Genomic DNA, 26,950 nt, shown 5'->3' on the forward strand with positions numbered 1-26,950 from the left:
GGGAACTCTCAGAAAGCCTCGGCTGTCTCCCTCCAGGACTGTGAAGTTTTAATTCTCCAAACTGCTTAGGAATAGCGTTTCTAAAACTGCTTGGACAGCGGATTCTTTGGCCCTCCTCCGTTCCAGCTTAGAGTCCCTGTGAGAGCACGTTCCTGTAAGAAGAGTGAGTGAATTAAACTACTTTGGTGGAAAAGCCAGGGAGGAGATGCCGCAGATGCGGCCCCCTTCCCTTTTCAGCCTGTGTAGCACCTTGACCTTCATTCTACTCCAGCCCTCGGAATGGAGAAGTTTGGGGGAACTTCTGCGGGAGGGGTGAGCTTGAGGGCAGGGATGGAGCCTGACTCCCGGGATTGAGAGGGGAGTGGGCGGCGCTGGGGAATAACGCCCCGGACCCGGAGCCCCGGCTGCACAGCCTCAGACTTCCCGGAAAGCCCGCAGTCTAGACAAGCTGGGTTCAGATTCTCCCCTCTCGGAGAGTTCTCAGGAAGTTTGGGGGAGGGGCGAGCCGCTGTCTCCCGTTCTCCGGGCGCGGGAGGCTGAGCAGGGGCTGCAGCGGCAGCGGGGCTCGAGCGGTCACGTTCCCGCCCACCGGCGGGCTCCGGGGCTCCCGCAGGGCCGCCAGGCGCGGGCGGGGGCGGCGGGCAGAGCGTGCGGGCGGCATGGAGGCACTGGTCCTGCTCAACGCCCTGGCCACCCGGCTGCTGTTCTTGCTGCACTCGCTGGTTGGGGTCTGGCGAGTGACCGAGGTGAAGAAGGAGCCGCTGTACTGGCTGCTCGCGCTGCTCAACCTCTTGCTCTTTCTGGAGACTGGGCTCACCCTCAAGTTCAAGCGCGGCAGAGGCTACAAATGGTGAGCGCACCCCGGGAAAGGGAGGACGCGCGGAGTCCCTGGGCACCGTTCCCTGCCACTCGCGGGCAGCCCCAGAGCCCGTCTCCTCGCAGCCCGCAGATTCCTTACTCGGATTCGGACCTTCTTTGTCCTCGCCCGGAGCTTCCAAGGAGCGCGAGATGCTTGCGCATCTCTGAGACCCGCCAGCGTACCTCGGGGTCCCAGGGCTACACAGGGAAGGCTCAGTCGCTGCCCGGTTTCACCCAGTCCCAGGTTTGGTAACTTGCAAGATATGAAAAAAAGAAAGGAGACCCTTGCCTGCTCTGCAGAAGGTGCTCCGGAGCGGGGGAGTCGTGGAGCAAGGGAGATGTCCATGTGCGCTCTCTGAATTAGGTGTGTGTGTGTGTGTGTGTGTGTGTGTGTGTGCGTGTGCGTGTGTGTGTATTCGCATGCAAGTGTGGGGATGGCTCCAGAGAGGGGGCAGTCGTGGGGCAAGGGGACGTCCATGTGCCCTGCTCTCTGAATTTGGGGCGTGTGCGTGTGCATTCGCACGCAGGTGTCGGGATGCGTTTCCCTGGGCACCAGAGACTTTTGTGAGGACTAGTGTGCATACAACAGTCTCCCAGGGCAAGAAGCCCCTGGAAGCACTTTTGTCCCGTTTCGCTTCCTTTAATCCAGAGCCCTGGCATGGCACCCGCTTCATGTGTCTTGGTTCCTTCGGAGCTGGTTATTGGTAAGTTTATCTTGTCAAAGAAGGGTTGCCACTCTGATGGAGGGTCCAGCAAGGAGGGGTTCAAACCAACCTCAACCTGCAGGAACTACAGACTCTTGTCTGCCTGATGTTTTATTTGCTCCTCAAAGACTTGAATGGTAATTGCAGAATTGGGAAAAGATTATCCTGCCATTTACAAAGAGTTTCCATCTCCATCCCTCCATGCCCAGGAGGTTTTCATCCCAAACTTCTCCAAGATAGGCCTCTTCCTATATTAAATCTTAAAAACAGTAAAATTATGGTCATATAAAATATTCAGTAAAATGTATGCTACACATTAGTAAAAACAAACCAAAACAACAACAAAAACACCAGTAAGTCTATGTTTTCATATGTCAATACTTTTAAAAAGTACTTAATCTACAAGAAAATATTATTAGTCAATCCAGGAATTATATACACAATGGCATTATAGTTAGCCACCAAATTAAAGGGGAAGAAAACCCCTGTTTATAGTTTTATATGTTAAACTGCAAAAGGTTGTGTATTTCATGAAAGTTCAAGGATGAGAATGTGTTGCTCTTAAGATGGTGTGAATCTTGCTTAAATTCTCCACTGCTGAAAAATTTCTAGAATTATCAGTGAGAAAATTATTCAAGTAGAATCTTAATATAATAAAATAAGGATTGGAATGTTACTACCCTCCCTCTCACTATGAACAGCTTAATAAGCAGGAGATATCTAAGGTACTTGCCAATGTGCCTTTTAAAAAACCTAAAAAAAAAAAAAATGGCATTAGCTTCCCCCAATAAGCCTTAGGATTAAAGTAACAAGGGGAGAAAAGTGTTCCTGCAGCAGATTATATGAGATTTATTTAGTTTTTACTGATCAGCTTTAAGATGCTAGGGTAGAAAATACCTTCTGTAACAGGAGCATCAGGTCTGAGGCTGAAAATTGTTCCATGGAAGGTAATCCTGTCACCAACCATCACAGCTTCTAAGAGAAATGTCAAGCTTGGAGGAGGAACCAACTCAACAGGCCCTAAATTAGCCTCTCTCGTGCTCCAAGAGTGGATCAGAGGCCTTAGCTCATGTTAAGTCAAAATTTCCCTCTAGTTGTATAGGAATACTGCAGCCAGTTGGAACTTTACCTCTATGTCTATACCATCATTGGCAGCTGATTCAGACTGGTATGTAACTTACAACTAAGAGAGTAAAAGAGATTGGGGCAAAAATGGGTGATCAATGTGTAGAGTTTAATTGAGAAATGGGGACATATTCATGTGTGGTCTGAAAATCAGAAGAAAATCAGAGTAATCTGGGCTTTCCCACTTACTTGCTTTGAGGTATTGAGCAAGTTACTAACCTCTCTGACCCTCAATTTCCTCATCTATAAACATATATAAGTTGTTATAAATTAAATGAAATAATATATTTGATGGTCAATGAATAAAAAAGGAATGTTTTATTTCTAGATCCTAAGGTTTTTCTTCTTTTTCTTCTTCTTCTTAATGTGTCAACTGGACACATTTTCTGCCTTACAAGTCCAACAACATTACTTGAGGGGACTGGCCAAAAAACCAATGGTTCAGAATCAAAAAGTCGAAAAATATCTCAGCCTTATTTCAGAACTGTCCCATGATGTATACTGTATATTATAGCACTAATTCAGAAAAACTGTGCTGGCTACATATCTAGACCAATGTTTGAAAATAAACAAAGAAAATAGTAGATTTGACTTATAAAATTTCAGGAACAATGAGTCTTTGTAAATGATCTAAATAGAAATGTGATTGATAATACTTTGTTCTATTAATGTTACCAAATGCTTTGTTCTATGAGTCTGCAAATGTTGTCATTTTTGTAGTGGACAAAGCTCACACACTATTCTGTCATGATGAAAAAATCAGAAGATAGGATTCTTGAAAAAATATAGAAAATTATTCCTGATATAACATGGTAACAAAAAAGATTTGACTTGGGACATATTTCTTTTCTGGGCTAAAGTTTTCTGAGTAAGACAAGGCATAATTTTTTGTTATATTTGAATGTTAAGAAACGATTTTCATCAGAAAATCAAAGCTAAGAAAATAAAAAAAGATAAGTAAACATTATGACAGTGCCTATATCTCTATAGATCTATCTATCCATCTATCTACATGCAGATCTATATATTATATACTTTTTGATCCATTGGTCTTACATTTTAGAATCTACCCTATAGAAACAAAAGTACTCATATGTAAAGATATATGTGCAGAAATATTAATTTCCATCTTGTAAGTAAAAAATAAAGCTAAAAACAACCTGACTATCCATCATGGCTGGCTGAAAAATTGTAATATACCCACATTATATATATTTTACTGGTATTAAAAATAACGGGCTAAAGTTTGACTATTGACCTACATGGTTGTCAGGAGAATAAAATTACAAAGTTATGTATATTATGGGCTAAATTTTTAAAAGACTTGTTAAAGAATTATCCTTTGTATCAATTGAATACATTATCCATTTATAAGTCAAGAAGAAGAATAAGATGATGAAACCTTCCCATACTTAAACTCAATCACCCAATCAAATAATGCTTGAATGGTAGATTAAGCTCTGTATACACAAGAGGTGAATGTTTCTTTTCTGGAACATCAGATCCGTGAATCTCTGTTAGACTCCTCTGAACTACTTTGAACATTGTTCTTTTCACTACAGTCTGCACATGCCCGCAAGTAAATCAAACTTACAGAAATCATGGAATGATACATTGAGCTATAGAGGAAAATGTGAAAAAAGTTTCCTAAAACATAGCAAACATATTACACTTGCCCAAAGAATGTTTCTTTAGCTATCCTTTGGAAAGGACACATGGAGCAAGCACTGCTGAGCTCAGCTGTCAGGGGGACAGCAACATTACATCAACACTAATAACTTACAGTTGGACAAGTTTAATGTGTTGGAATCCTATAGAATAGAGAGGGCGAGCCAACAGACACATCCCTTGTTAAGCCCAATAAATGTGTGCTAGTGGAATTTGCTCCTTTTCACCTGGTATTTATTGATTTCATGTACGTATTCATTTATATTTCTATAAGATGGAGACTAGTATCACTTGCCTTATGGTTTCTTGATTTTATTTTCTATGGTCCAGTTAACAATCTAATAGATGCGTGAATTACCATTTAGGTAAAGTCAAGCACAAGACAGTGTTTCTGTTTCTTTTTTGCCAATACCAATCAAGTATTTTTCAGGGGTTAGAGAAATGACCAAGATTGTGACAAGTGTGAAGCCTGTTCACGTGAAAGCAGGTGGTACCTAAGAATAAATAGAAAACTAAGTTGAATTTATTTATTTAAAAGTACAGAATTTTAAGCACTGAGCTTTCCTCATCAAAATTTCAAGCATATAAGGTAAATATAATTGAGTTAATAAAATACTTCACGTATTTGGTCACCTTTCTTCATTATCTCTCTTTCCTTTTTCCTTTACTGAGTGTAATCAAATGTCTGTTGAGTTACCTAATAAGTACATGTGATACTATGCTAGACACTGCGTGAATAGGCAGAAAAAACAGGAAACAAACATATGTGAGATTTTAAAATAAAGGGTAGTATTTTGATTAAGTGCTCAAATGTGTGGGAATAAGAATAATTATGAAAATTTAGCATTTGTTGATGTTCAAGCTCTTTCAAGTGCCTTACACAGATTATCCCACCTGACTGACACTAGGTACAACAATTTTCTGTTTCTCTGTTTTCCTTCATTTTTAGATGAGGAAACCGAGAAACAGACCTGTGAAATCATTTTATTTAGGATCACTTAGCTAGCAACTGAAGGAGCAGAGGTATTAAGTGTCCAACAGTTTAGAGGAGAAAAGATGTGATGAAGTGTACTGCGGATGGGGTGGTAAGGAAAAGGGATGTCATGGTATTCGAGCTGGAGCAATAAAAATGGGTAAGAGACAGGAATGCAAAGGCTGTGTAGGTAAAGGACATCCTGAGGGAGGTGAGTATAGGGAAACTTGAGCAGATTTCTCTGGAGGAAGCGCACAGCTTTGTATTTCTTGATTCAGCAAAAGGATCTGGAACAGCTAATATATGTTAGACACTGAGTGTCAGGAATATGGAAGTGGATAAAATGGGTAAAACCCCACCCTGAAGGAACTCATGTTTGGTCAGGGGACTCAGAAAAAAAGTAAATAATAAAGTGAGCTGATAGGTAACAAATGAGTGATCAGAACTCTGGAGGCCTGAATGACAGGAGTTCCAGAGGTATGAAGCAGCAGGGGAAGATTCCCATGGGTGGTCAGAGATTCCCTGGGGAGACAACATCTGAGCTGAGTCTGTTAGAGAGGAGACAGAGCCAGTGTGGGAAGAGCTAGGGAGATGAAAAAGAGAGAGGGAAGAGCTAAGTATGCCCTGGGACATTTATGACTTACCCCCAGAAGACAAATAAAACTGGCTTTCTTTTCTACTCTTCCTTATCTCTACTCTTCCCCATGTCCTTTGCCTCCATGGAAAAATTCCTTCTAGATTTTATATTGTTACATATCTCATTTGAAACATCATGTGTTAGAAAATGCCTGGGTGGCTCCCAACTGAAAACAGGGAAGATGAATTAGGAATCAGAAGGGATTCTATCCTAAACTGATTTTAAATTCAAACCAATTTTGTTAAAAAAAAAAAACACAACTAAATGAAATCTGCTTTGAATATTCAATTGTATTAGGAAGATTCAACAGCAGAGATGGAAACCTAGGCTTGAGAGATAACATATGAAGCCTGATCTTGAAGTCTTGGGGTAGTGTAGAAGAAATTCTTTGTCTGATGTAATTCTGTAGTGTTCAATAAGTTGTCCATCAAAATTGTTTACAAAATGCCAGTGAGAAAGTTGGGAAATAAAAGCACTCTTCTCCTGCTGATCTTTTTGGATATCAGAGAGGATGAAATAGAGGTGTTTAGAAGGAGACCATGTGATTTCCATACAGCCAACTTGGGTACTGGATATTCTTCCAGCAGATAGAGTATTTCTCTCATTGTTTATACTTGCTCTCCAGATTTCCCGAAACCTCGCTTTAGCTTTATAGTTATTCTAGTAACATCTTCCACTGTGCACTGGATTTACCAACCCTGTCTGCAGTGTACATCCAGAGTTTTATGGTATTCATTGTCTTCACATGTGTTTGTGTGTATGTGTTTTATATCCTGAACCTTGAGCCCAATGCACAAGGATGACTTACATTTGCATCTTTTTTGGAGGCACACATTGAGTGTTAAGAGTAAATGACTTTGTGATCTAAGTCATGGCTTAAGAAGAGTCTTATCCTCACTTGAATTCATACCATGCTTCACTCCCAAGAAAAAGTTGTATTTTCTTCTTTTGTTTCACCATGGACTTGGGATCAAAGCAATAATTATGTCTGCATAATTAATAATAATTCTAAAAGAATGAGCCCCCGACCCCAGGAAATGGAACCATTAAGTGACGTTCACACTTTTTCCATGAGTATGTTCAACTGAGACATTTAGAGCTGAAAATCAAGGTTATAACATTTTGTAACTTCTTGTACTTGACAGGGAGAGAAACAAAGTGCAAAGTGGTGTGGGCAGCTCTCATGAGTTAGTATAAATATACCCTTACTTCTAAATTCCACGCATTTCCCCTCTTCATAGCAGTGCCATTATTTACATACAGTATCAGGACAAACCTGAATAGTTTAACTTATTTTCCAACAATGGAACCTTTCTGTCAAGTGTTTCCTCCCCATGTGCATATCCCTCCCTACTCCAGAAGGTCCTCTGAAGTACTGTTATCAGGAGAGTTAGATCTCGCATATATACATTATTCTGTTAAAGAAAACCAGTGTTTTGTTTTTAAGTAAAATAGAGTTTTTATACATAGGTATCAAAAAGTGTTCTTTGAAAGTCACAAGGAAATAATATTAAGAGCATACAGATTTTTTATATAAAATGCAACGTTGGGAACTGATTTTATTTCTTTTCTTTTAACGTTTATTTACCTTTGAGAGACAGAGAGAGCATGAGTGGGAGAGAAGCAGAGAGAGAGAAAGACACAGAGTCTGAAGCAGGCTCCAGACTCTGAGCTGTCAGCACAGAGCCCAATGTGGGGCTCAAACTCATGGACCATGAGATCATGACTTGAGCCTGAGATCATGACTTGAGCTGAAGTTGAATGCTTAACCACTGGAGCCACTCAGGTGCTCCCTGATTTTGTTTCATTTCTACAGTAGTTGTTTAGGAAGAGGTATTATATTTTATCTTTGGTTTGTCTGACCTCACAGAGCCAGCTGGTGTACAACTAACAATGCTGTACACTTATCAGAATAAAAGTTAGTAATCCTTAGGGGAAAACAGTCCTCTACCGTCAGTGCAGCTGCCAGCCCTAGTTGGGCCCTTTAGTATTCCTTTGCTTTCTTATTTCCCTGAATGAGCCTCCTATCTCACACACCTGTTTTAATCCATCTCGAATAGCTTTGTAACAAATTGGCTGTGTCACTTTCTGACAGTCTGTTAATAGTAGTGATGAGTATGATGATGAAGAGGATGGCGATGGTGATAATGGGGGTGGAAACAGTTATCAATTACTGAATGCTGACAATGCTGCAAGCCTGCTTTACATCCACTATCTCAGGCAATCCTCACAATAACCCTGTGAGTTAGTTTTTATCTTTTTAAAGGGGTTTTTTAGGTTTATTTATTTTTGAGACAGAGAGAGAGTGTGCAAGTGGGACAGGGGCAGAGAGAGGGGGGCAGAGGATCCAGAGTCGACTCTTCGCTGACAGCAGTGAGCCTGAGGCAGGGCTTTAACTCCTAGCTGTGACATCATGACCTCAGCTGAGGTTGGTCCTTCACCGTCTGAGCCATCCAGGTGCCCCATGAGTTAGTTTTTATCTTCAACCCAATTTTATGATGAAGATACTGCTTCACAGCAAGACTCCATCACTTATCTAAGGTCACAACTAGTTATAAAAATAAATCCACAAAAAACAATTCCTAGCATTCTGTGAGCACTCATATTTATTGAGCCAGGACTTTACATTGCCCACATTACCTGATTCAGTCCTCACCATAACCCCAGAGGTATTATTCTTGCTTTTGCTAGCAAAGGAGAAAGCAAAACCCCAGATGAGTACCCATCCCAGCACTGGGCTCCATCAGCCTATTGTGCTCTGTATCCAACACCAGATTGGGTTTTGTCTGTGGAAAATACAACTACATGGAGTTTTGGGATCAAGGATTCCCAATAGTGGAGAAAAGTTCAAAGTATTTTCCTATTTTTTAAAATTGGGTAAGTAAAATTCTGGGGGACCTTAAAATGAGCACTGGGATGATTTTGCCTAGCACAGAATGTAGGAAAGTCCAGACTACACACAGACATGGCTCAGAGACACTCTTGCACAAGCAGATGTACTTGTAAAACCAAAACAGGATGTAAAACAAAACAGAAGAGGAGAAAAATTCTCGAGTGCCTTTATTTTTGGTCCCAAAGTGAAGAAACAACTTCTTTTACAGACCAGAAATAGATGCTAATGTCTTTTATAGAATGAAATAAGTTAAAGCATTACATAAATACCATTCATCATGCATTTTATCCTCTCAGAAACCATTAAAATTCCTGTAGTCATTAGCACTTAAGTTCACTTAATCATTAAACAATCATTTATTGTACCAAGTGCTATAATGATGTTTTTGAAGGAATACAAAATAGAGGCCGTTATATGGAAACAGGAGAAAACAACATTCTGAGAACAAAATAATTTTCCACGAAGTAAGTCCAAGACTGCAGAACGTCTGCAGAATAAAGATATGATCAGTACAGTAGGCTTGTTAGATAAGGAAAATTTCCCAGTAAGTGATTTATGTACTGGCTTCTGCAGTAGCTGAGGGTTTTACAAGACTGTAGAGAAGAGAGAAGGGCTTTTCAAGTGGAGGGAATATCATGATGGGAGTGTTTTAATTGGAACCAATTCATTTAAGAAGATGCCATGATCTTCTTTGTCTCAGAAATTTTATGAGAAAAATAATACATAAATCCTAAAATTGATGCAGATTTTGTTCCTATAACTTGGTTAGTCATCCTGAATCATGCTGCCGAGTTTTGAATGCGAGCAAATTCAACTTTAATAAAACTTGTTCCTGATTTAGATACTCTTCTGAAAATTTTTAAGTGAAGTATATAGTACTAATTTTGCTGCCAGTTTATATCATAGTTTGGAATATGACTTTGTTAAAAAAACAACTGGCAACAACAATCAATGAAAGTTATAATTAAGAGCCCTAATATTCACCTCTAGAAGTATTCTTTTTGCAAAGTCTAAAAGTGGGCATTTTTAAAGGGCTTTTGAGGTGTTAAGAATGGTTTCACTGCAGGGGGTATTTCCAGCCCATATTAAATTCCTCCCAGACCCCTCTGTTCTCATACTTAGTCTGCTGTCTCATAAGAACAGACAAGACAAACCCATCATCTGATTTTGGCACATATTAAAACACACACACTCCTTTTTAAAAATTTTCTTTTAGAAGCAGTTCTCATGAGTGAATCCCCAGTTAGATTTGGCTTCCTCCCCTCCCTAGGGGGTCGGCACAGGCAAAGGGCTCTGTGAGGAAGGTGATCATGAGGGGTAAGGCTAGTTAAGAAAACCACCAAAAAGATGGTGGCTAGAGTTGAACTAGTGACTTCCCAGGTGGTTAGGGGTTCTGTGGTCAAGAGCACTGGGTACATTTGGAGGTATATGTTGAGGCTGTTGTATTGACCACTCTTTCCCACCCTGTACTAACACAATGCCCTTGCCGAGAAGCCCATAGGGAAATTGTGGGTGTCAAGACCCACTTAGAGAAAGCAGTCTGCCTGAAAGAGGAGAGACAATCCTTAAACCATGAGACACCCTTTCAGGCTCATGAAAGGGTATCTTGACCCTGTTTCTTGATTTCCATGAAAATAGGTCTATTATTATAAACTGCCCTGGAAATTTTATTGAGGATACTGAAGGCAATTGAACGTGAGATTTTGAAACTAGTATCCTTACAACTTCAATCTGTCTTTCTAGAGTCGGGAATACTGAAGAATGAGATACAAATAAAATCATGATCCACATCAAATTAACATTGGAACATTATTTTTACTTCACTTAAATATTATCTATTTTCACATTTATGCATTTGATTAGAACACTAGAATATTCATTGTTTGCAGAGAGAAAAGCTAAACAGGGTCGTGGGCAATAGGATGGTTAGTTTTTCTATTTGCTTATTTATACTGTAATACGTTTTTGAGTTGAACGAATCTTACTTCTTAATAAGAAAGCGCTGTCATTTTTAGAAAAAAGAAAATGGAATCCTGACTCCAGACTAATGGAGAGCTAAAGTAAATAAGGTCTCTTGTAGGGCTAAATTGCTAAATGTTGCAACATAATGATTTTGTGAAAAACATTGTAATTTGTTGAAATGACAACTTTTCATGATAAGTAATATTTTATTTTTGGATGAAATGAACTGAAAAAAATGAGGATAGACCTTTAACAGCTCAGGGCAGTGTCTAGCATGTAGCAAATAAACATCTCTGCTTTGGTAAACAAATGAGTACATAAAGAAAGAGAGAAAAAACAAAACCTTCAAGATAGATAATACTCCTGCCATGTACTTTAGAGAGAACTGGTAGGTTGAATAAGGGCTGAAGGTTCAAAACCAAAACCAAACCAAAACACCAAACTTCTGTGGAGATAAAGAATATCTTTAGGAAATTTTAATTAAAAAAATAGCTAAGCCAGATAATTTGTCATTAAAGTATTAATGTTGCATACATTCTGTATTTTGACAGAATAGTAGTAATTGGTATCATGGTAACTGTGAGTCTCTAAGGGCAGATAGCAGATTATTAATAAGGTAGTACACATTTTATGAAAATTTCCCTCTTGGACATATCTTATGAATTTGATCATAAGTTTATCAGTTTTTGTTAGCTTGTTAATAAATAGGATATTTTATATTTATAAACAAGTATCCAGAAACCTGATTTAAGTTATTTCTGGGTTGGCTAAACCCTTCTATGGTGTTAGACTTCATACGAAGTAACTTGGCATTGACTTACTTTTGATGCCACTAAAACATAAAGACTGGAGTAAAATTATTCGGTAGCTCCTTAGAAAAGGCATGCATCTTGATTAATTACATAGAAAAAGGTGGGATCAGGCCTAGTTTTTAATTTTTAAAGTTCATATTCTCCTTGGTTCCAAAATTGATTTGCACTGACAATGCATGATCAAGAATATAGCAAGCTTTCTAACTAATAAATAATGGCTAGAATGTCACCTTGAAATATTAAATCTTTAATAGTAGTGAAATAGCATTATATTCATATAAGAACAGAATAATTAATTTCCTTCAATAAAACTTCTGATCAAATTCCATTTATGATATTTTAAGAGGAGATTTCTAGCTAAACCAGCAACAGATTGTCAAGCAAGTAGAATAAATTAACCAAGGCCTTATCAAATCAATAAATATTTATAGGGAACCTACCTTGGGCCAGGTACTGTGGGAGAGGCAGAGGGTATAATGATGCACTCACAATTTTTCTGCTTATACTACTTACAATTGCCAGGAGACAACTGACAGCAAACACGCACACATCTGTGCACACACATACAATTATAAATTTTGAGGACCTATGGGGTAAAAGTGAAGAGTGCTATCGGACAAGCATGATAAGGAAATCTAATTTAGACTAGAAGGATGAGGAAAGTTTGTCTATAGAGTCCCATACACCTGACATGGGCTCTGAGAAGGAGATAAACAGGGGGAAAGTGGGGATAAATAGATATTTCAAGGGAGAAAATGCATGTGTGAAGCCCTGAGTTAGGAAGGCACATAGGCTTTCTCCAGAACTGAATGAAAAACAGTGTTATAGGAACACAGTGAGGAAACACGGCAAGCAACAAAGCCCAAGAGATAGGCTGGGCCCTGACCATGCAACATGGCAAACAGCCCATGCAAACCACAACTGTTTAACAGTAATTGCCTTAACATCAAATGTGGAATTAGGGATAATAATGTCCTCAGTAGTGCAAACAATTCCCTTTGACTCAAGATGTCTTAAATAGCTTTAGTTTGGGGAATTACAGTTTGAAAATAGGATTGATTGTGAGTTATTTGAAGAAAAGTTGTTTAAACTGGTGCCCTCTGGGTAGGTACCAGATATTTAGCTATGAGTTTACTTGAAGAATGGAGTCTAGACAAGGGAGTAACTCACACGTATTAAGCACATGTCCTATCAGGCCTATGGCACACACTGTCTCATTTAATCCTCATACCCATCCTAGGAGGTGAATGTTATGATCTCCATTTTATAGATGAGGACATTGAGTCACAGAGAAGATAATGAATCCCACTACCTTGGAAGAGACAAGATTCAAATTTTGGTCTCCTAGGTTTGTGAAATTTCTACTGCAGTGTAATAATTCCTCAAAGGACACAACTCTAAGAGCATTCTAGATCTCCGGAAACAGGAATAAAAGGCCCTTGTAGATGTCAGTACCCTCATTTGTTCCATTTGCTTAGTCTTCCCCTTATTCATAAACTCACAGATTCAAACGTTTAAGCAATTGCTTAATAAGCATTTATTAAATACTTAGTAAGACACCTGATACCACGGAGAAGAGGAAAAGATGCATGAGAAGTAAGAGGGGGGACATAAAAATATATAAGACTCAAAATCTCCCTTCAAGTAGCCTATTTTCAGAAAGCTAAGGCTTATATACACATAACCATGAAATAGTGGAGAATGTGTTGGGTCATAAGAGAAATGCAAGCTAAGATTAATTCCTGCTATGCTTCTGAAATACAGGTAGTTTGTTGATGGGTAGAGATGCAAGAGGACAGCAATCCATATCAGGCAGTCATAATTCAGAAGGTCATTTGCTCTAAAGCCATTTCAGAACCTCTCTTCTCAGATTAATCAAGCTAATGGAGCACTTTGTTCTTAACAGGGACACATAGTCAAACAAAACATATGCTATATGTGGCTGAAATGTAATCCTCATATCCAAAATACAATACATTTAGACACATTTTAATATTTCCCTAGATAATAGAGATTTCTATTTTCTCCATAAGTTTTGCTGTTTTTTAAATTTAATTCCAGCTGTACAATGACGACAGCCTGCTACAGGGGGTTAGAGAGAGAGGAAAGAGAGAAGGAAGCTTTCGATGCTCCTTTGCTATTATTCACTTTGGGGTGCTATGCATTTCACCAGTAACTCTACCTGAAATTCCGGCAAATCCTCTCAGGTGTAGGGTTAAGAGGATGGGACATGTGAAGAGAAAGGCTATGGACTGAGTTGAATACGGTAAATTCTTGGGCTCTCAGTGTGATTGCATCTTTCTACCCTCTTTTCACTTATGTCAAAAAAGCCTGTGAAGATGAACTGAAGGGAGGGGAACTTTATACAAAATACTTTGTTTTGTTTCGAGGATATGGCACAGAAAGAGAAAAGGGAAGTGGAAAGACTAGAATACGGAGGCTTTGAGTATCAGATTATGTAATTTATTTATTTATTTTTATTTCTAGGAGAGAGAGAGAGACAGCGTGAGGAGGGCAGGGTCAGAGAGAGAGGGGGACACAGACTCTGAAACAGGCTCCAGGCTCTGAGCTGGCAGTCAGCACAGAGCCCGATGCGGGGCTCGAACCCAGGAACCGCAAGATCATGACCTAAGCGAAAGTCGGACGCTCAACCGACTAAACCACCCAGGCGCCCCAGATTATGGAATTTAGATTTTTCTGTGGCAGGCAACATAGAAAATCTTGGATCTTGAAGGTTTTTGTTGTTAGTGTTTTGACATAACCAGATTTCTAATTAGAGGAAGTACCTTGAAATAGGATAGTATTTTATTTTTCAATTATAGCAATAAGTCTCATGCATAGATGTTAACAGTTGTTATATGTTTAACCTTGTTCAAGAGCTATTATATGTTCAGTCTATAGTCTCCCTAGATATTATTGTAATGGTATTGTCAGGGGAGTCAATACCAAATTTAAACCCAAGGGAGTCAACAAAACTGCAGTCCAGTCAACACTTGACATAGCAGGACAAATGTTTACATATTCCAAATGTCCTTGCAACTGGAATTCCTTTCCTTTCTCAGTCGCACAAAGGAAATACTGTCTCCTGGTGTTTCCCTTGATATGTAAGGCCAAGGAATTAATTTTCTCCTTTTTTTAAGGGGATGTTCAACCTGGGGCCTTTGCTATCTCTCTGTTGCCCAGCCATCTGCCAAGATTTCAATAATATCATGACTCATAAACTTTTTTTTTCAAAATTTGTTCTTTTCAGGAAATCAAAGATAGAGGAATTTCTATGTTAAATACTGATTTTTAAAAATTTCTATTTCTTTTGTACTTTCTTCCTTCTTCTTCCCCAGAAATTAAAAGGCAATATTAGTGAAAGGGTTAAGAGCCTTTAAAAAGTCCATTCTAAATTTTTTCTTCCACTTAGGTTTGCTCACTTTTCTCTCCTGGGTTATAATAATATGGTTTTAATACCATTTCATCTCACATAATTGTATTTGTTGAGGAATTAACATTTCTAAGTTTTAGGTCATTTTAAACCTCCACATGCATATACTAAAAGTATTTTAATAAAATTATATTAGCTTACAATTTTGACTTTGAGATGGTCTATAAAGCAATAGTCCAATCTAAAATAAAGTGCAATTTGAAGAAATAAATTTGGAAGTATATTATTTGTATCTTTTTAAAAAAATTTTTAATGTTTATTATTTAGAAAGAGAGACAGAGCATGAATGGAGGAGGGACAGAGATAGAGAGAGAGAGAGACACACAGAATCTGAAACAGGCTCCAGGCTCTAAGCTGTCAGCACAGAGCCCCACGTGGGGCATGAACTCAGGAGCTGTGAGACCATGACCTGAGCTGAAGTCAGACGCTTAACTGGCTGAGTCATTCAGGCACCTCTATATTATTTGTATCTTATTTCAAATTTCTAAGTACATATTTTCATTGTATAATGTCCTATAAAAATACTGATAGTAGTTACTTACTATGGTGTGCCCAACTCTGCCAGACACTGCTTTTACGGAAAGTATAATAAAGACCTCTGTGGAATAAATGTGACAATTATGGACTGAATTATGTTTCCCCTCAATTCATGTGGTGAAGCCCTAACCCCCAATGTTACTCTATTTTGAGATAGAGGTTTTAGGAAGTTATTAAGGTTAAAAGAGGTCACAAGGGTAAGATCTTAAGCCAATAAGATTGGTAGACTTTTAAGAGGAGAAGAGATCTCCCTCTCTCTGTCTCTCTCTCTCTGTCTCTCTCCATGTGATGTGCATGTGACCCAAGGAAAGGGCTTGTGAACACACAGCAAGAATGTGGCTTCTAAAAACCAGGAAGAGAGACATCACCAACCCCCAACCATCTTTGAGCCCTGATCTTAGACTCCCAACCTCCAGAACTGTGAGAATATAAATTTCTATTGTTTGAGCTACCCAATATGTGGTATGTTGGTATGGCAGTCCAAGATGACTAATACAGTGATTGTCCCCATTTTGTGGGTTAGGAAGCAAACAGAGTCACTGGCAAAACTGTTATTTGACCCTGAATATTTTTGACTATAAAAGCCCACTATTTGGACTTCCTTCTGAATTTTGAGTCAGAAAATAATGAATAGGCTTAAAAAAAATACCAAGCATGTCGTGTGTTGTTGTTTGTTTGCATTTTTATTTTTACTAGGTTTAGCAGATATACACAACGTCAGTTGATTTTGCTCATTCCTATTCATTATCATCTGAGTTTTATGTTCTAGCAGGATGTTACTATTTGAGCTCTCAGAATTCTAGGTTAATATGAAAAAATGTAGCCAATTTTCCTGCAATTGCAAAGCTGAGAAATCCAAGAAGATTTACTGTTGCTGTATTTGCTATCTGTAAAACATATTAAACACAAAATATCCAGTTTTGTGCCTGCAACTAGTTGGCAGTGTCCCATTAAAGCATATTAAAATTAACTTCTATTAATTGGATTAGAAATTCAGTGAGAATGACAGCTGCTAGTGCCTTTTGCAGTTACTTTGTTTCTCTATAATCCATATGGCAGAAATCACATAATGCTTTTTTCCTCATTGAAATAAACACTTAAGATAAAAAGGATTGACTGGATGTGATCAGGGTACGTGCATTTGTTTTGTTTTCTTATTTATTTATTTTTTAAAAACTGAACTAATTTTTCTCTTCTTCCACAGGTTTTCACCAGCCATATTTTTATATCTGATTAGCATTGTTCCATCATTATGGCTTCTTGAAATGCACCATGAGACCCAGGTATGTGCTATTGATAAGTACGAAAGTGGAAAATTCATCAATAAACTACTTTCATACTATAATCCAATTTGTCTCAAAAATGCACTTCTCAGAGGAATTGGAGTTATGAAGAATTGAATAAGTAACAGGCCATTAGCAAAAGGAAGTGAATTCACAATCTGTTAAAACCAATAAAAATATTACATTTGTTTAAGATTTAAAATTACATAGTTAATTAACAATTTATGTTAGATATCTTGTTCCTATACCCCCCAATATGCTGGAATTTATATGGAGATCAGGCTGTGTGTAAAATTTGGATTTAAACTTGGCAGATTTAATGAGTTTCTATATGGTACTAAGAATGGGCAGGGCTCAATAACCCAGCATCCTATGAAATGACATTTTTAAAAATAGCAAAAACAAAATAGAAACCCATTGTCTATACTCTGCTATTTAAATACAAACAAATATGGAAGGGCTATTTGAAATAGTTTATCTTGGGGCACCTGGGTGGCTCAATTGGTTAAACGTCTGACTTCGGCTTAGGTCATGACCTCGCAGTTCATGGGTTCAAGCCCCACATCAGGCTCTGTGCTGACAGCTAGCTCAGAGCCTATAGCCTGCTTCAGATTCTGTGTCTCCCTCTCTCTCTGACCCTCCCCTGCTCATGCTGTCTCTCTCTCAGAAATAAATAAAAACATTAAAAAATAAAAAAAATTAAATAGTTTATCTTAAAATATGTGACATCTACAGATTACAAAAGATTCCCTTTTGAGAGTCCCATGATCTGTCTTGGTGAAATAAGAATTCTGTCTTGGAGCCAGACACTCAAATTAAAGGAGAGGAGTATGAGACTTGCCATTGGGAAAGGTGGGCTATATGCATGGGGACCACACTGACTTAGAAAATAAACAGCGGTTTCCAACAAGAGTCCCTAATCTATACATAGAGAAAGGGCTACTAAGTTTTAAGTGAGTTACTTCTTAATGGGCAACCCTAAGTCACAGGCTCTGGAATGGACTCACAATCTGTTGTTATTAACCTGGATTGCAGACCCCATGAGATTCCAGCCTGGACTTCACATATTCAAGGCCTCAGATTATGGGACTAGGTTTTGGATGAACTGTAGCTATGGTATAATATAATTTTAGTACCTTCACTGATAAAATGCTTTAGTCAAGATAAGACTTTGCCCCTATACAGATTGGAGCTATAGTTGGTTATTTTATAGCAAAGTTAAGCCTGTTATATATGTTCCAGATATTCAAACTGCATCTGGAAAATACTTGCTCCAAATTTTAGGCACACACAGGGGAATTTAACTCTGTGGACTATATTTGAAGAATTCCACAAGCACATACCAATAAAACAGGCATAAAGAAAACACTTATCTGCCTTAAATCTCCTGTTTAAAAAAGTATTAAAGTCATAGGCTATCTCTATGTCTGTAGCAAAAATATTTTTGGAACAATAGATTGGCTGGTTCAAGTTATCATGGTTTTTAAAAACTGTACCATGAGGAGTAAGGGGACTGTTTCAATTTCCTTACTACTTACTACTTTCAGGGTTATGGAAATAAGCTCTGGTGATTTGAATCATTTCTTTCCTTCACATCCAATTCTATAACATGACTATCATCCACAATAACAATTCATTTCCCCAAACGCTTTTATAATATAAATGCGTTGCACAGTTAATTGATATACAGGTCAAATCCCATTACAACAAATAGCATGCAACCAAAAGCTCTTTTTTTAATAAAAAAAGATTTTTGAGCCCCAGGCAGTACCTCTCCAATTTTCATACTACAAAAGAAATTGGACCTTTAGTAGTAATGGATTTGACTCATTTTGACACTAAGAATTAAAATGAATGCCCAGAGATTGAATTGGGCAGGGTAGGCAGAGATGGAAGTAGAAAAAAGTAAGAGAAAGAAAGACAAAACAGTACTGGAATTTCATTTAAAGAAACAAGAAATGGCAGAATAAAGGGAGGTAACAGCAATTCTCTTAGTACTTTCATTTAAACATTTTTGGTTGTGATAGTAACCACTTTTCTTTATCTAATCCTTTTTTTCAAAGTATTTCCAAATACATTTCTCCTTTATGAACTCAGCAGCTCCATAAGTTAGGCATGGTATATATATTTCTATTGTATATTAAAAAAAACACCTTGAGACTCAGAAATGTTAAGTAATTTTCTCAAGACCACACAGCTAATCAAAAACACTTCTGGGGCTTAGCACCTAGGTCTTGATCCCTACTCTGTTAACCCACACTGCCTTTCTGAGTTATGTTTTCTATGTTTTACAGGAGTTTGAAACAAAATCATCTGACTTTTTTTTCATGACAAGAAAGAATAATTAATTTATTTTCTTATTTTCGATGTATTCTGCATCCTAAATGTTCTAACCGATGTCTTGGCATTAGTAAAGCATCATGAAGAGATTCCTCTTAAATGATCAATTCTGTGCCCTCATTTCTGAATCTGGCTAGGTCTACAGGTTCTGAACTGGAAACAGCAACTATGACTGTAACTCTTAGGTCTATTTATAAAGGGGTAAAATTAAAACACTGAAAACTTCTTAGTCTTGAAGGTATTATCGTCAGTTTTGACCCAAAGGAATATTTTTGAAGCTAATAAGAATTTTAAGACATAGCCCATGCAAAGGTGGTTTGTTGGCACCCAGATCATCTGAATGACTCACCTATACAATGTGAAATATAAACACTATTACCATAAAAACAAGTTGGGTTAGGCTGTAGGAATCAAATCAGTTGTTCTTTGCAGTCCTAACTAACCCACAGTTGCCACTTCAAGGAAAATCTCATTGTTTTGTAACAAGTAGAATTACAAAAATGGAATGGGACTCAGATAGGTTGTAATATGTTAATATGAACCACAAAGCTATTTGCTACTGGGGTGCAGATGACTTTATTTAAATAGTTAACTGTCTATGGATTTTTGGTGACAAGGATATAAATAAAACATATGAAGGTCACCACTTTTAATATACACTGTACTTTCATGCTTGCAAAAAAAAGTGGTCAAAGTTTGTTTCCTATTGCCCATTTGATTCTCACAAAGCTCCTATGCAATGAGGATTTGTTACGTGGCTCAGAGATTTAATTTTTTATCTTTGTTATCTTTCCTTGGAGGCTCAGCTGTACAGAAAAAAAAACCAGTGTGCAAATAGCTGGATTTTTGCTCTTAGAGATACGGCATATAGCCATTTTTCCTAATTATTCTTGTCATTTCACCCATAACACTAGTTGTTTTCATGAGAGTAGAAAAAAATAGCTTCTTGACAACCTTTCTTTTTACTTTTTCAAGTAGTTTATCGAATGACCGATGCAGTATCCAAAATAATTAAGAATAATATACTTCTTATGGCATTAGCATTAAAAAAATGGTTTCTCTCTAAACCCAAATACATGACTGTGGATATGTGGTGGTGGTGGTTGTGGTGATGGTAGTGCTGTGTGTATATGTTTGCATATGTTTCAAAAGTATGTTAACCCTGCAGATGTTTAAAAAAAATCTTCAATCTTTTATTTTAGAACAGTTTGTTAAGATAGCAGTAGCTACAGTTACATTTTCAAGTGCCACCCCTTTTCTCTCTTATAAATAAATCTTTTCTCTACTTCAGATTGCCAGCATCTGGATAAATCATGCACAGTTCACTTGCAGAAGCTTACATGCAAAATGAAGGAATAAGAGGGGAAAAAACATCCAGTTTCCAGTTTAGGTCTTTGTCAAATCTTCCATAAACCTAAGTTGACCTTCAAACTGACACTAAAATGTGTATTTTGATGGGTGAACATGATAATTTTTTTGGTTGTTACAGTGCTTAACAGGCAAGATTGAATGTAATTGGATTACCTACTTAAGCAAATGGTATTTTAGATAAACAGCCTTGTGGACAAGAAATAAACTCTTAGAATAAACACTTTGGACCAGGATCATACATGTTTTAATGCTGTCATTGGTTGTTGATTTGTTTTGCAATTGTTCCAGGATTCAAGAAAAGAAACCCAACTATCACTCCCAGTAATTGTACAACTCTCAAATACCAACATCAGTTTTCACAGAACTAGAACAAACAATCCTAAAATTTGTCTGGATCTACCTAAGACCCCAAATAGCCAAAGCAATTTAAAAAAAGAAAAGAAAAGCTGGAGGCATCACAATTCCAGGCTTCAAGTTCTATTAGAAGGTTATAGTGATCAAGACAGTATGGTAATAGTACAAAAACAGACATGTGGATCAACAGAACAGAATAGAAAACCCAGAAAAGAACCCACAACTGTACGGTCAACTAATCTTTGACAAAGCAGGAAAGAATATCCAATAAGAAAGAGACTGTCTCTTCAACAAATAGTGGTGTGAAAACTAGACAGCGACATGCAGAAAAATGTACGTGGATCACTTTCTTATACCACACACATAAATAAATTCAAAATGGATGAAAGACCTAAATATGAGACCTGAAACCATAAAAATCCTGGAAGAGAACACAGACACTAACTTCTTTGACATTGGCTGTAGCAATTTTTTTTCTAGATATGTCTCCTGAGACAAGAGAAACAAAAGCAAAAATAAACTATTTAGGACTATGTCAAAATAAAAACCTTCTGCACAGTGAAGGAAACAATCAAAAAAACTCAAAGGTAACCCACTGAATGGAAGATATGTTTGGAAATGATATTTCAGAGGAGTTAGTATCCAAAATATATAAAGAACTTTGAAAACTCAACACTCGAAAACCAAATAATCCAGTTAAAATGGGCAGAAGACATGAAAAGACATTTCTCCAAAGAAGACATACAGATGGTCAAGAGACACATAAAAAGATGCTCATCATCACTTACCATCAAGGAAATGCAAATCAAAGCTATAATGAAATATCACCTCACACTTGTCAGAATGGCTAATATCAACAACACAAGAAAGAACAGTGTTGGCGAGGATTTGGGGAAAAAGGAACCTTTGTGCAAACTGGTACAGTTTCCAATGGGAAATGCAAAACTGGTACAGTTTCCAATGTGGAAAACAGTATGAAGTTTCCTCAAATAGTTAAATCTAGAAGTACCTTATGATCCAGCATTTGCACTATGAGGTATTTCCCCAATGAATGCAAAAACACTAATTCAAAGGGATACATTCACCCTGATTTTTATAGCAGCATATTTATAATAGCCCAATTATGGAAGTAGCCCAAGTGTCCATCGATAAATGAATGGATAAAGAAGAGGTGCTGTATATATTCAATAGAGTATTATTCAGCCATAAAAAAGAAGGAAATCTTGCCATTTGCAACAATAGGGATAAAGCTAGAGAGTATAATGCTAAGTGAAATAAGCCAGTCAGAGAAAGTCAAATACCATATGATTTCACTCATATGTGGAATATAAGAAAAAACCCAAACGATCAAAGGGGGAGAAAAAAGAGAAACAAACCAAAAAAACCAGACAGTTATAGAGAATAAACTGATGGTTACCAAAGAGGAGGTAGGGGTGGGGGTTGAGTTAAATAGGTGATCAGGATTTAGAAGTGTACTTTTGATGAGCACTGGGTGATATATGAAATTGTACTCACTATATTGTACACCTGAAACTAATATAACATTGTGTGTGTATTAATTGGAATTAAAATGAAAACTTAAAAACTCTACAGCTCTGCACAATGAACTTGGAGCTTCTATATCCTCATAGACTTGTGGGGAAAATAAAACATGTACAGTTGACTCTCATATTAATTGAAAAGTGCTTTTCTCTCTAAAGAATATCATCTGATTTTTGGAAATGTTTATTCATGCTTTGTAGACTCCACATATCTACTCATAATCTCTTAGATAATTGAAGCCATTTTGAACTCTACCTATTGTGGGTTGTTTTTTTTTTTTTTCAACATATTGCCTTTTTACAAAATTCTTAGCATTGCAGTAGCCGGTCTGAAGGAACGTCACAAAATACCAGCAGCAAAGAAAACTTCAATCAAACTCTGATGTCAAGCGAACAATCCAATGGAGCAGGTGATCTCATTAAGACGGTGAGAGCTTTTTCCACTGTATTTTAAAGGATCTAGCAAAGCACCGTTTTATTTTCCAAGAATAACATGCTCTACACCTTTCAGTTCATTCTTTCTTAAGGAAATTTGACAATCATTTAATTGTTTGCTCAACATTTTGCAAAATAATTGTATTTTTATATATATTAAACACATTTAACATGCATAATAGTCATACATATCTAACATACATATATATTAATAGGTATATTTAACTTGAAGCACTAAGTAACCTTTATCAGTTAGGTCAGACAATATATGCACAAAGGGAGTTATATATTTTTGATGAAGGAATGATATAGTTAAAATATTGGGATCTGGCCTATATATATATTAAGAGTTTACAGGGACACCTGGGTGGCTCAATCAGTTAAGCGTCTGACTTTGGCTCAGGTCATGATCTCATGGTTCGTGGGTTCGAGCCCTGTGTCGGGCTCTGTGCTGACAGCTAGCTCAGAGCCTGGACACTGCTTCGGATTCTGTGTCTCCCTCTCTCTCTGACCCTCTCTTGCTCACGCTCTCGCTCGCTCTGTCAGAAATAAATAAAGACATTTAAAAATATTTAAAAAAGAGTTACAATAATAAAATAGGAAAGATTTTCAGGAAAAATAGTATTACTTCTTTGTTCTTCACATGCCTGATATTTATCAAACTAACCATGGCCTATTAGATAATGATATGTGGGAGAGACTCAAGGCTCAGGCCCATACCAATGAGCCATGGTCTCAACAATAAGATAGATTATTGATTCTAAAAGATTTAATTCAATCTAATTCAATTGGATTCTAAATCAAGCTCCAATCACAGCTGGATGATACCATGTTGAAAAAAAATCACTTAATCTCTCTGTGTCTCAGTTTTTCTTCTGACAGTTGAAAATTATTTACGCCACTAGTATGCTTCCTATAAGAATTAAGTAGGATATATGGGGCGCCTGGGTGGCTCAATCCGTTAAGTATCCCACTTTGGCTCAGATCATGATATCATGGTTTGTGAGTCTGAGCCTCGCAATGGGCTCTGAGCTGATGGCTTAGAGCCTGGAGCATGCTTCCAATTCTGTCTCCCTCTTTCTCTGCCCCTCCCTCACTCACACTCTGTCCCTCTCTCAAAAATAAATAAACATAAAAAATTTTTAAAAAGGAATTGAGTAGGATGTATATGAAGTCTCATAGAAGAAATACAAAATAGTGTGTAAAGGAAAGATCACTGATGTTCATGCATGGCTTCAATCAGGTTAGCATCCTGCCTTTACCTGTACATCAGTAAGCAATCAAGAGGGGTAAATAGATTTGCACAAACATAGTTAAGTTACTTGTATAAATCAGTTAGAATCAACTATCCAATCCTGGAGACCAGTATTTCTGTAGTTTTAAAAGATTATAGTCTCTGAAGGCCAGTAATGTATTTTAAAACTGATTTAGAAGTTAAATAGGCAAGAGATATCATTCAGAATACAGGAAAGGGGTGTAGATTTTTCTCAGAATACAAGATTAAGGGCAGAATAAAAATTGGTTGCTAGCTTATAAATTTTTCAATTATGTTAAATGTTCAAAACAAACATAACAACTATTGTTATTCCCTTTCTTTACACTTAGGTAATTAAAAACATTATTATACATTTTCTCATTGGTTGTAGTAGTGTTTTAGAGCAATAAAAAACAAGAGATTTGTATCATGTTAAAATATTCCCAGATTACTAAATTCAGACCCAAAATCTCTAAAAGAATAATACAAGAATCTTTTTGTGATTTTAATATGGTGTTTAAAAAGTTTTGGTATGTGTTGTGTTATACTATGTTACAGAGAAAGTAAAATGAGAAATGATCTTTAAAACGTCATCACATTGGCTCTTTAAATACGAAATGCTACAATCCTACTAGCAAGTGTGAGGATTAAATTACTTCTTTTTATAAGGCTGCCCCATTCTAAGGACTATCTTAGCTTTTTGTCTCCAGAATCTTCAGTTGAAAGGAGTTTTATTTCCTTCAGTAAGTGAAAAATCATTTTATGCAAATGACCTTCCACAAAAGCTGTGGATTTAAAGCCGGGTGAAGATGACTTCTCTCCTCAAGGTGGTAGCTAACATCCTTCTCTCCATATGACATTTCTGTTATACAGGCCAGAGTTTTTGTAAATAACTTATCCACAGTGTGTGAGAAAGTTTGGACTTTGGGACTCCATCAGACATTCTTGCTAATGCTCATAATTGGAAGATGGCTCCTACCCATCGGAGGTGGCATTACTCGGGACCAACTCTCTCAACTTCTCCTTATGTTTGTGGGGACAGCTGCTGACATACTGGAATTCACAAGTGAGACCCTGGAGGAACAAAATGTGAGGTAAGTGGGCCTGCAACATCAGACCCTCACACTTGTCTATTTGTTCTATTATTTACAGAACAAATATAAGGATTTCCAGTCTATCATCTGACCAGTGATAGAATCATAGAATTTCCTGATGTTCAGATTTAGGTACGAGCCCAGTTTATATGTGTAGGTATATATTTAGGTATATGTAGGTTATATATGTATATATACAAACTTCCTGCTAAAGAAAATGGGAAAATAATATTTCCTTTGGGTGAAAAACGTGTAGAGGAAAGCTCTACATATCTGTATGACTATAGGTTAGGTGGTGCCATAGTGATCAGAAAGCCTGGAGGTAGAGTGACCATCCATAGTTCCTCTTTCATATTCTCAGATGTCTAGGAATGCCCTCAATCATAAAATTCTCTTCTAGAGCAGGGCATAGCTACCATTCCAGGAAAGCACCTAGAAAAGACAGAGAAATTTCTCCTCTACCCAGCTGAGAATTTATATTCCCTGGTGTGAATGGAGAATGGGCAGATTTGGGTTTTGTTTTGTTTTTTTTACTAAATTTTATTTTTAGTCAGTTTTGTTCAAAGTGCCTAAAGGCTTTCTGGTATAGATGCCTATGAATTAAAACTTATTGAGTTGGTACTTTTATTTTTGCCACAAGCAAATAAACTCAGAATCCATGATCACATCTGTTTATGGAACTACTTTCTTACCTTTAGGGATTTAAGTCTGAGTGCCTGAATGTACTTTCAGCTTGGGTTGTTTTGCACTATGCTATAAAAATAAATTGCAATGAAGCTGGCTTTTAATGCTACAGTTTACTTTATGCTGTGTTTCTCAAATAACGAAACATAAAACTGAGCAAAATGCACTAACTTACTGAGTAGACTTAATATCCCAATTATAGAGCAAAGTATATCTGTAACCATAGGTTACCTGTATATGATCATTTCCTGTTCCATTTATACTAACTTTTCTTATACTTTATTAAGGACACATAGAATTTTTTTTTTTTTACAAATAGTTTATTGTCCAATTAGTTTCCACATAACACTCAGTGCTCATCCCCACAAGTGTCCTCCTCCATGCCCATCCCCCCCTCCCCCCACATCCATCAGTCCNCTCTCTCTTTTTTTTTTATTTACTTGTTTATTTATTTTTAATTTTTTTTTTAATAGTTTATTGTCAAATTAGTTTCCACATAACACTCAGTGCTCATCCCCACAAGTGTCCTCCTCCATGCCCATCCCCCCTCCCCCCCACATCCATCAGTCCTCAGTTTTTGTCAGCATTCAAGAGTCTCTCATGGTTTGCCTCTCTCCCTTTCCCCCACCATTTCCGCCCTTCTTCTCCCCCTTGTTCCTCCGTCAAGTTCCTCCTAATCCTCCTATACGTGCAAACATAAGATATTTGTCCTTCTCTGCCTGACTTATTTCGCTCAGCATAACACCCTCAAGGTCCATCCATGTTGCTACACATGGCCAGATTTCATTGTTTCTCATTGCCATGTAGTATTCCATGGTATAGATAAACCACATCTTCTTGATCCATTCATCTGTTGATGGACACTTAGGCTCTTTCCATGTTTTAGCTATTGTGGAGAGTGCTGCTATGAACATTGGGGTACATGTGCTCCTATGCCTCAGCATTTCTGTATCCCTTGGGTAAATTCCTAGCAGTGCTATTGCTGGGTCAT

At 37.5% G+C, this 26,950-nt stretch overlaps 1 protein-coding gene across 1 annotated transcript in view; it reads left to right on the forward strand.

Moving 5' to 3' along the window:
* Positions 1-323: 323 nt before the first annotated feature.
* The window catches only part of TMEM26 (transmembrane protein 26), a 48,781-nt gene continuing 22,154 nt past the window's right edge, over positions 324-26,950 (forward strand). The window contains exons 1-4 of the mRNA XM_077778656.1: positions 324-850; positions 16,807-16,885; positions 22,805-22,918; positions 25,055-25,275. Of these exons, the coding sequence (XP_077634782.1) occupies positions 660-850; positions 16,807-16,885; positions 22,805-22,918; positions 25,055-25,275 (605 nt within the window). The 5' untranslated portion in view covers positions 324-659. The remainder of the gene's footprint in view (positions 851-16,806; positions 16,886-22,804; positions 22,919-25,054; positions 25,276-26,950) is intronic.

This window comes from Crocuta crocuta, unplaced genomic scaffold, assembly GCF_008692635.1.
Source record: "Crocuta crocuta isolate KB4526 unplaced genomic scaffold, BGI_CrCroc_1.0 scaffold167, whole genome shotgun sequence".
Taxonomy (NCBI): domain Eukaryota; kingdom Metazoa; phylum Chordata; class Mammalia; order Carnivora; family Hyaenidae; genus Crocuta; species Crocuta crocuta.